Source organism: Melanaphis sacchari, unplaced genomic scaffold, assembly GCF_002803265.2.
Source record: "Melanaphis sacchari strain LSU unplaced genomic scaffold, SCAv2.0 Contig123_pilon_pilon, whole genome shotgun sequence".
NCBI classification, from domain to species: domain Eukaryota; kingdom Metazoa; phylum Arthropoda; class Insecta; order Hemiptera; family Aphididae; genus Melanaphis; species Melanaphis sacchari.
The window spans coordinates 258,943-270,677 of record NW_020270491.1 but is presented as its reverse complement, the minus strand read 5'-3'; the positions used below and the strand labels follow the sequence as shown (position 1 = coordinate 270,677).

Genomic DNA, 11,735 nt, shown 5'->3' with positions numbered 1-11,735 from the left:
ATACATGTTTATATCAAGAAAAATATTTATCATTAATTGCATTATAAAAGAGTAAGAAAAACAACTACAATCAAATAAAAATAAAAATAACAACACAGTAATGTCAACACCGTGTCACTTTGATTATTGTGACTTCTTTTTTGGTAACTAATATTGATATTTAATAAAAAGTCAAAATATGCATTAAAAAAAAAAAAAAATTATCTATTATAAAATTTAAAGGTAAGAATATTATCTTTGTTTTCTTATCAGTTTCTTTTAAACAATTTCAATTTTAAAGTAAGTTACAAGTATGTATGTATAATAACAAAATTAAAAATGTTTATAACTTGTTTAAGATTAAAATAAAAATAAAAATGAAACAAAGATAATGTTCTTACTTTTAAAATACATAAAAGGTCAATTTTCTAAAATTTAAATCTAAAAACACAAAATGGATTCTTTTAGGTATATATTCAAATGTGATCTTGATCCTAACATTGAAATCACTGATTAGTTTTATACCTATCGCAAATTCATATGACTGCAGAGACAATATGCGGCTTACTAACTCGCCCATGAATATTTTTATTTTATTTTATTTTTAAATATGTAGCTGAAACATATTTTTTTATCAATATCTTAAAATTAAAAATTATTAATCTTTTTGTAAAAAATTATATAAAAAAAATAGTATTTTTTGGATAGGCAACTAAACTTACATTAAAGGTAGTTCAGTTTACGTTGTAAAGGATATATTATAATGTTCAACATGACACTTTAATTGTGGTTGTCGTTCACATAACGTCTTACCCAATTACAAAACATAACCACTTTTTTTTTGTAAAATCCATTTTATTTGTGCATATCTAATAATTAAACATTTATAGAAGATTTTCATTATAAATATTCCTATTCATAAGAACCTACAATTATTCGGCCTATAAAAATATTAGTTCCTCAAGTTTTGGGCCCTAATATAAAATATAAAATCTGTTAGTTAAAAAAATGTAGGTTTAATAGGGTAATCGAATTAACACAAACCGTAATCACTCATCATCAATTTTAAACTTGATAGTTTGTTATTCCAAAAAAATGTTCTCATCATTTAGGAACCCAAATATGTTGGCCAAAGAAAAACAAAACCATATTATTTTGACTGTTTTGCTAAATATAAATCTATGTAAAAAATTTTATGTTTTAAATTAATTTGTTTAATGAATAAAAAATTAATTAATATTCTATTTGAGTAAGCCACTAAAGAAGATAATATCATATTTCTTTCTATTTCTATTTTTTTTAATTTTACAAATAACAACTTTAACAACTCTCCCAAACAAAGTGGTTGAAAATAACTTTCTAGTCATCAAAACAATTCTATACTTAGAAAATAAAAATACATTTAGTTCACGCAACCTATATTAAAAATATCAATAATTCTATCAACAATAATTTATTTTAAATAAGCAATTGTTAAATTAGTATTTTTATCATATTATTTTTATTTTGAAGACTTGTATTTTATTGTATTTATAAAAATTACTTGTATTTTTTGAGTTACGACAAAACAAATTAAATAAATTTCATAATTCGGCAAAAACAGTCGAGTTTACTTACTTAAAGTTTAAGATTATAAGTTCAAAAAAAAAAAAAAAAGTTACATTTTCAATCATTTTCTCCCAAATTTTTGAAAAACCGTTGAGAATTTTGAAAAATTACTTCACTATAGTGTCAATCTAAGATGACTTTAATATGAAAAGAAGCATAGTGATGAATCTTTCGGACAATTTTACCTACCCCAATGAATAGGTATACAGAATAAAAAAATTAAATAAAAATCTTTGTAAAATCAATAAATTAGAATATAAAATAATAATTTAATATTTTAATATAAATTTAATTAAGATAATAATTAATATATAAAATGAGTTAATATTTTTTTTATTTTTGAGGGGACTTTCTCGAATAAATTTAATTATAGGAGACTAAGATTCCGATCTTATTTTCCAAGTCAAACAATAAATTTAAGTATTTTGGTATTTTGTAAAGGTTAGTAGCATAAAATTTCAAGTTTTTAAAATAACCAGGAAGAACAATAAAAAATAAGGAAAACCTAGGTATTTTCGCCCATAACTAATACAGCGAGTATTTGACAAAATTATTTTTAGTTTTGTTAAAGTACTTCAAAACATCAAAACAATTAGTAGCCTTAAATACTTGAAATTGTTATCAAATATTTAAATAAGCATCTTCTATATACATATATGATAAAAATATAAAATATTTTTGAGATATTTACATTTTCAATTTTTCAATTATTTTAGTTTTTTTTACCATAAATTTCAATAAAGTGGATTAAAAAACTTAAAATTCGAATACACGGTTCTTTATAAGGCTTAAGTTGTAATTATGGTTGTTTAAAAACATTAAAAATACGTTATAAACCAGCCATTTTTCAAAAATTATTTTATTAATTAAAAATTTATGAAATGTTTAACTTTTATGACTAAGGCTTAAAAGTTTAATACAAAGTTTCTCATGAGCCAAATTATCTATAAATAAAAATAAAATACAATTCTTTTTTTTTTTTTTTGTAGATAATCCAAGTTCAAATTTGAACAAAATCAAATATTTAATATTGATAATGATTTTCGATATTATTTTGTGGTTTAAAAATATTAATCGAGGACACTTGAAATTTATTATTATATTTCATTGTATTTTACACATACAATGACATTTTAAAATGTCAATTTTCCAATAAAAATGTTTTCTAACTAATGCTAGAAATATAAAATAAATACCTAACTTGAACAGAACTACAGCAATAATTTAAATGGATCATAAAATATAAGTATAACGTACTCACCTGCCTAATAAGTAATATTGTAGACTGGTAGACGGATTTTTTCGTTCAGAATCGTTTTTTGTATGCAATGATCGATCATTGAATTCTAATTTAACACCAACAGGGAGCGTCGATTAAACGCACTGTAAAACGTTGAACAAATTTGTTTTTAGTTTAATTTTATCATTCGTTATGTTCGTTTTTCGTGTTGTATATATATACCAGCATATTATGAAATGCGAGAATATTTTATTAACTATTTTGGTTCACTTAAATAGTTAAATATATATTTAGTTGGTTCGTAAACGCGATCGAGTACACAGCTTACGTTTAAATTAAAATGGGGTTTAAAAATAAAATGAAAAAATATGTGTTAAATATTGTAACAAAAATCGAAATAATAGAAAAAAAATTAGAAAAAGGAGAAAACGGATCTTCAATAGTTCAATTTTATTTTACAGTGTAGGTAAATCTACTATATCAACAAAGTGCGTATCATCACATAAATCTTATGAACGATTTCAAAACAAATTTACATTCTACTATTATTACTATTATAGTATCATTGGCATAGATTATAGAAGCACGTCATTGTATATGGAAATGGAATATGGATAGCCATTAGCCATCAGTGAATTATATTCTGTGGATCGGAGGACTGCTGTCGTCGACTGCTAAATGGAGACATTACTCTATTAGGAGGTACCTACTCTGAGCGATGACCAACAGAAAGTTGTCTGTACTTCTGTGTTCACATTTTCAGGTGAGAAAATGTTTTTTTCATACAAATGAGTCAATTGGAAATATTAAGCGTGTGTTAAATAATAATGAGTTCTAACGAAGGGGGATTGACTGTGAAATTGTCAAGAGTTTAACCCATTGATCAGAGTCAATCATTTAGCTGACTCTGTTAGTTGCACTTAACGATTGGTTATGATTTGATGTACCCACTTTTACTAATATATTGAAAAATGGTGGCAACACAGTATTTTTTTAATTATCAACCAGCAATCCATGAAAGTTTTAGATACAATTATTGTGAAATAAAATCTTTACATCAAAATTATTTATGTAGTATTTGATACAATTTAATTTGGTCATGTTTTAAATTTACAGTAATACATTTTTCAAATATTAATCATATTTTGTAGGTACTTTTAATCTGAACACAACATTCAGCCAATACATTTAACTAAATAGTTAAAAGTAAAATATATTAATTATCAATTACTTTGTATTCTAATGATTTATATCATAGCACACAATATACATTGATTTACAGTAAGTTATGAACAAATAATCTTTCAACACAATATACATGATATAAAATGATTCCTTCAGTGTTTTCAGATTTTTATAATAAAAGTAATTGTTCTATTTTATTAAGGATTCAGTAAAGATTCATATGGTGTATAGTGTCTATGTTCTATTGATCTTTTAGGACAGTGGTCTTCAACCTTTTTGGACTCGCGACCCACTCTTTTAGGCCTTTATTTTTTGTGACTCACGTAAGCCTGATAAAAAAGAACAAATTGCTTATGTAGAATTATACCAGTGTAATATGAAACATTATACTTGATATCCATTATGATTATAATATAATAATATTATTATTATTTCTTTACCTTATATAATTTTATAAATCTAATTTTTATTTAAAAAAAAAGACTTGTCGCGACCCACCGGTTGAAGACCATTGTATTAGGATACATTAAATTACGGCATCAAATTTCAAATTTCAATGTAATTATATTTATTTTGGTTGTTAAATAAAATGTTGAGACCGCAGTTGAACTTAAAAGATATTTTATCTATGTATTTATTTACATAAATATCAGTCGTTAGAAACGTAATGTATATACAATAATGGAAACAAAAAGCTTACGACAAACTTCTACATTGTTGCTTAATAAAATTATAACTATTGTAGCCTTAACTATAATGAACTTAAATTTTAATTATGTTATATACTATCTTAACTATAATCGCTAATCATAACCGATTAAGATTAAATTCTTATAATCTGATGTTTTCGTTTCCGATATGAAATAATAATTGTATTCTCTCTGTCTACTTCAACTTTGAGTTATCCAATAATTCGAATAGTAGACTCAAGATTTTATCACATGTCATGTAATATAAAAGAGATTAAAATACATATTATACAGATTAAGTAAAAACATTGTCATCATTTAAAAAATGACTACATTATGATTTATGATAATTTGATGTTATATCAATAAGTAACTACTCATTAATAATAATATTAATAAATTAATAAAAAAACGATATTTTAAACTTATCTTAATAGTCAATTTGAGTACATTTTCTATTATTTTATTCAGCTCATTCGATATTATAAATTAAATGAAAATTCAAAATCGAACATCATTTTTGAAGTAATCTGCTAATAAACAAAAATTTAAACTAAATAAAATAAAATAATCTAAAAATTTATAAAATAAAATAAAAAAAATGAACACACACGTTATTGCAAAAGTTGTACAGATTTTGTGAACGGAAATACATTTTATAACTATTTATATTTAAATGATAGACATCTGACATTTGATTAACATTCGGATCACATTTCATACACAATATTTGTTGTTTTTTTTATACATATATAGTTTATCAGTTTAAATTTTATATAAACAAAGAATGGTAGGAAAAGATAAAAATGTATTACATTTTAAACAATTTTTTTTTTTATATGTATGGGGTATATTTTATAATACAACTTATAAATATAATCTAAGATTCAAATACAATTAAGTATGTAATAGTCAATTTTTGTATTAAATAATAATTACGAGTTACAGAACTTAAAATATAATTGGCTAAATTTCAAATTTGTACACACAAAAAAAAAAAATTATACTTTTCTCTAAAATTAAATATATTTGTTTGAGTTCAAAATTACTGAAATATAAAAAAAAATCTTAAAATATAATTGAGACAAACATAACATTATGCCGATCTAGAGATCCTAAAATCGGTAAATACCTATTTTTTAACAAATAATTCACAAGGTTAAGATCTTCAATAAATCTACCTATTCATCTAAATTTAATCATTTTCATTCAGGAATTACAACCATAGTACAATATATTTTTTAGAGGATAATTTTTACATAATACATGTTGAAGTGATCTGGGGTAATTTACCCGATATCTGAGAGTTCCTGGAATGCATGGGCAATGTTTGATGATGATTTGATTCAGATAATTTTACCCGTAAACTAGTAGGAGTGCTTTCTTGTGAATAATGTTGATGTTCAGCAGCTGGAGGGCGAGGAAGTCTACGACGTAACCAACTGTGCCTTAACGCCATAGCAGGTGTGATACGGCGTTCAGGGTCCCATTCCAAACACTGAGAAATAAAGTCTAAGAACAGTGGATCATCACAGCCTTTGAGTGCTTTTGATAAGTCTTTAGATTCGGGTGGTCCTCGAGCTTTACCCTTCCGTGATATACTTCCTTTGAGAATGGTTGAACCATCAGGTAATGTGGTCTGGGAGCAATATCTCGGATACCCTCTAGAGCTTATGAAATAATTAGAACGCTTTGAAGCATCTAAAAGCTTTTTAGGAGGCATTCCTAATAGTTCAATAATACAGGCCAATTGATCAGTTTCATCTTCACCTGGAAATAATGGAAAACCGGTAAATAGTTCTACAAGAATGCAACCTAAACTCCACATATCAATCGGAAGTCCATATTTTGCGCCCAGGATTACTTCAGGTGCTCGATAAAAGCGACTTTGGATATATGTATACACCCTCTGATGTTCAAAACAGCTAGAACCAAAATCAATGACCTGAAAACAAATTTATATTTTAATAATAGCAAAAATTTAAACAAAAATAGTAATTTATTAAAATAAAATAAATTAGAGCAATTAAAAATATACATTTATTACAAAATTAAATTTTATAAATAAAAAAAAAAATTAATATTAGATATGAGTAAGTTATATGCACCTATTACAATAAGAATTTAATTCAATTTTGCAGATTGAAATAATAATACTTATAATAGCTAAAATAGTTATTGATTAACTGGGATGATAAATTTATTATTTAAATCTGTTTTATATAGTTGTTAGACATTTTAAAATGGTCATAAAGAAAAAATGAAAGGTGCAGATAGTTGGTACTATACTATTTTAGGCAGAAAAAAAATGTATATATTTTACATAATTTTAATTACAAATTTAAATAAGTAGTTACAGGAAGTCATATAGTTTGATTGTAGATTTAATAATAGAAATATTATAATCAGTTAATATGTTATGTAGAATAAAAATAAAAATCAAGGAAAGTAGATTTAAAAAAAAAAAACATTAACTATTTCATTAAATACTTTTTCATCAGCTAAAAACAGCAAATATGTTATCATTTTAAATTCTTTTATTTACAATTTATTCATTTTTTTAATTTCATACATTTTAGAATTTTAGATAATGTTAGGTATTATATTTGTTGATATATAGATTGTTTAAACAGAAAAACGAACCATTTTATTTTGTGATATCGAAATTGTTCGTTAAGTAAAAATAGTATTCAATATTAAAATATTACTAAACTAACACTGATGGTAATTATAATTGAAATCGCGCAAATTTGATCTAAGTTCTTAAATAATCTAATTATATATCATTTTTTAAATTGTATTACTCAGTTTATTTTCACTATACTAAGTATGCAATAGGCAGTACAAAGTATGTGTTTACCATTTCTTACTCATTACAGAATATTATGGTCTACACATCTAAAACATCATTATCTGATTAAATTAAGAAAGTACTTTATGCACACTTGAAATTTTAAAATAAAATAAAAATTACTTGTATATCCAAGTATTGAATGATTATTTAAAGTTTGATTTTTTTTTTTACATAATAATACTAAATATATAGTATATTTTAATGATTTTCATTTCTCGTTTATTAGCAGGAAGAAACTTAATTTATGATAAAGCTTAATAAATACTTCAAGATTAAATATAATTTAATTTTACCATTGTGTGCATTAAGAGTAATATATTAATTATTTTCATAGAATTTTATCATTATAAAAACTTAAAAAGAAATTTTTAAATAACCACTATCATAAGGCATAGACTAGCATTTAATAATAATAAATATATGTAATTATTTAAGAATAAACTAATGGTTTTCACCAAGTTTTTTAATTAAAAAAAAAAAAATTATTCAAGTTTAATAAAATTAATTATACTCAATAGGTAAATGAAAATATTTGTATTTTATTGAAGCAATAATATACATAAGCTTTATAAATTTTTGGTACCTTCTTGAAAAAGTTGCATGAAAAAAATTAAAAGTAACTTTCTCCATTTAAATTAGGTAGATACCAATAAATAGGTAAAAAGATACTACTGAATAGTACTTAATTATTTAAAAACTTGAACAGTTTTAATACTTACTAATATTATAGTTATAAGTTACTATATTGAATGTATAAATTGCATGTATATTTTTTATAAATACCTAAGGAGCAAAAAATCTATAAAATACATTTTAACAGTAAAAAATAATAGTACCTAATTGTCAATTTAATTTTTTAAAAAGGCTAAGAAGACTTTAGTACATAATTTGTTTTCTTTTTCTAATCTGTGCATAAAATAACAAATTTAGATTTAGTAGAAATAATGCTGTATTGTTAGCTTTAATATTTGAAAGATAATTGACCTACAATCAAAATTAAAGTTAGCTAATATTAACAGCTATTAATATTAGCTGTGTTTGTGTATAGGCTTTTTAAATATATTTTACAAATATTTTACATACTTATAATTTGCATAAAAATTGAAATAAAAATAACTGAAAAATAACACAAACAATGTTCTAAACTTTTTAAATAGATAACAAATATTTTTTTTAATATTAGAATTATAGCTTCTGCTGAACACAAATTGATTTATTGTTTGTTAATCAGAGAGAAAACAAATAACACCTAATAAGTGTACTGTACTTACCCTCTTAGCTATGAAGGTAAAAGAAAATTGATTTTTTAATATTGTAAAGTACTTTAATGTACAAAATGTATAGTATTAAGTTACATAATATAAAATGTACACCAAACTACCTAAAGTTCTTAAATTTAAATTATATTATCTTTAGTATTTTTAAAAGTTTTAAAACCTACTATAAAACCTTGTTAAAATAAAAATATAAAAACTTACAAAAAAAAAAAAAAAAAGGAAATTTTAAGTTTAGAAACAAAAAAAATATGTGGGGAAGTATCTATGTAATTAATGAATAAGATTAAATTTTTAGTTAGAAAAACTAATACATGCTTATGAATAATAATTAGCATCACTGAATATGATTATAGTTAAAAGTATAATGATAAAATTTATGTATATAAATATGACTCATAGTTTATAAATAAATAAGTCTAAGGGCAGTGAGTAATACTAATGCATAATGTTGAATTTCCATGATTATACAACTCAAATCAAAATTTTTTCAGTGATTCATTTATTTCATGTGTATAACTTTAAATATCTAATTAAAATCAAAATAATAATTTTCTGTTTATCATTATGTATAATTATATTGAAAATTGCAACTGGAAAACATAAATTGAACCTAACAATTATGAAACTTTTATGATAAAATTTCTAGAAATTTTGAATGTGAATAGAAAGGTAATATTTAGTATTTATTAAGTATGAGAAATTTTTAAACTGATTGGTTCATTATACTGATTCAAATGAGATAATGATTGAAAAAGAATAGCATAAAATAAAATATACCTAAAACACATCATGGAAATATAATAATTAATATTATTAAATATATTAACATTTGATGGGTATTTACCTTGATCCCACTTCGGCCATGCTGTTTCAAGAGAACATTTTCTGGTTTCATATCACAGTGAATTATTTTGTTACGGTATAAAGCATCAAGGCATACAAGTAGTGAATGGCTAAATTTTCGCACTAATTGGAGACTGAACCCTTGATATTTATTTTTCTTGATTAGTTCATACAAATTGATGGATAAAAGTTCAAAAGTAATGCACATATGCTTTCTGAATGTAAAACTATCAAACATATGAATAATGTTCATTAAATTGTGAATATCTTGCTTGCGTAAATGTTCTAATATTCTGATTTCTTCTTGGGCTTGCCGATAAAACCGTTTCTCGTTTCTGACAATCTTGAGTGCTACATGTTCGTTAAGCTTGTGGTCATACGCTTTGACTACTTGACCAAAACTGCCTTTGCCAATTACTTTAAGCAGCTCGTAACGATAACCAACGTGATCATGAGGAACGAATACATATCCACCTTGATCATTATCAAATAATGATTGTGTTCCATTGAAAGGTCGTTGCTTCTTGTCTGCTTCAATGCCAAAAAAATATATTTCTGGAAAACCAAATATCTCAATTTTTTCAAATTTGGTCAAGCTACTGCTGTAAATACTACAGACATAGTCGGGTGTGAAGCCTTTTTTTTTCGGTTTATTCAGTGATGTGACCTTTGAATTTGGTGAGCTGCTCAAATCATCGTGCTTGATGATTGGCTGGAGACAAGTGGCCGATTTTCCGATACCATATAGGGCGTCCTTGTTCTCTACATACAAATCTATGTTGCTTGTCGCCTTGTCAACAATTATGTCGAGGTTTGATGGTTTCGAACACTTTTTCGCCAGTTTGTTGACGGCGACGGCGTTAGATTTCTCGAGAATTTGCGAGTATTTGAGTAACGACGGCAGGTGATCGCTACCGCAATCCGACTGCGATATGCACGAGTCATTGGACGTGCTCGACGTACCATTGTTGTTGGACAGCAATATATGCGGCGGCCGGTTCCGAGGCAAAGGCATCTCTTTAATTGTCGATACGGGATTAATGGTGGTGACCGTGATACTCATAGCTGTTCGGGTGTCACGTAGTACCTGAACACACGCATTTAGGCAGTCCTGTAGCTAGTCGACGGCATGATTTCGATATCGGCGACGTTTCCGGTCGGCATTGTCGCGGTGGTGGTCTCACACGAAGTTTACTTGCTAATACTATGTACAATATACATATAGGCACACAAAGTACTTACGTATATCCGAAAATGTATACGTAAGTGTAATACAAATTGATGCGCGAGTAAATAGAAAAAAAAAATTGGAAATGGAAAAAAGGAATAAATTATCAGATGTAAATTTTTGAAGACGAAATATTATTTGAAAAGCGCACTTGTTGTCCGGTGACGACGATTCGACTTTTCAATTAGGGCGCTCGTCGTCCACTGACCAAATACGGCGATGTATAGACGGCGACGGGTCACGCGCTCCGGACTTATTACGGCACCAGTTATGTCGAAGTGTCACACGGATCGGAAGAGAGAAAATCCTACTGAATATTATTGTTGATACGAGAGACGGAAGATGAAAAGAACACCGCCGAGTGCGTTTGCCGGAAAAATTATTATGGTCGTTGTCACCGCGCGGTGTGATCTGCGACCGTGCAGTGGCCAGTGAGGAGTAGCACGAACAAGACGACGGTGGAATAATAATAATAATAATAACAACTAAAATAAAAAAAAAAAAAGGAAAAAAAAATAATAGTGTTAACTATAATAATTGTTCTTCGGTGCAATACACTCGAGAGTCGGAGCTCGACGGCGGCTACAGTAGTGGTGGTGGTAGTGAACCCACTTCAACAGTGCGGCACCGACACCGTTGTCACGGTCGCGCGCACGGTAATATTCGGCCGGTCGCGGCGATCGGTCGTCGTCGTCGCCGTCGTCGGTTCAGCGCAGCGGCGGCGGCGGCGGCGGTAGTGTCCCCTTCGCCGCCGGACCGTCGGTTTGATTGTGGGTGGCGGGGGGGCAATCCTCTCTCCGGCGGCGCCCGCCCCCCGCCGGCTTGTTGTACA

General features: G+C 26.7%; 1 protein-coding gene across 1 annotated transcript; it reads right to left on the bottom strand.

Moving 5' to 3' along the window:
- Nucleotides 1-5,727: 5,727 nt before the first annotated feature.
- Nucleotides 5,728-11,520, bottom strand: LOC112590951 (dual specificity tyrosine-phosphorylation-regulated kinase 2-like). Its single transcript, XM_025334568.1, has 2 exons — nucleotides 9,677-11,520; nucleotides 5,728-6,646 (listed from the first exon to the last, which is right to left on the bottom strand). The coding sequence occupies exons 1-2, from the start codon at nucleotides 10,736-10,738 to the stop codon at nucleotides 5,957-5,959; spliced, it is 1,752 nt and encodes a 583-aa protein (XP_025190353.1). The 5' UTR covers nucleotides 10,739-11,520; the 3' UTR covers nucleotides 5,728-5,956.
- Between the last annotated feature and the right edge of the window lie 215 nt (nucleotides 11,521-11,735).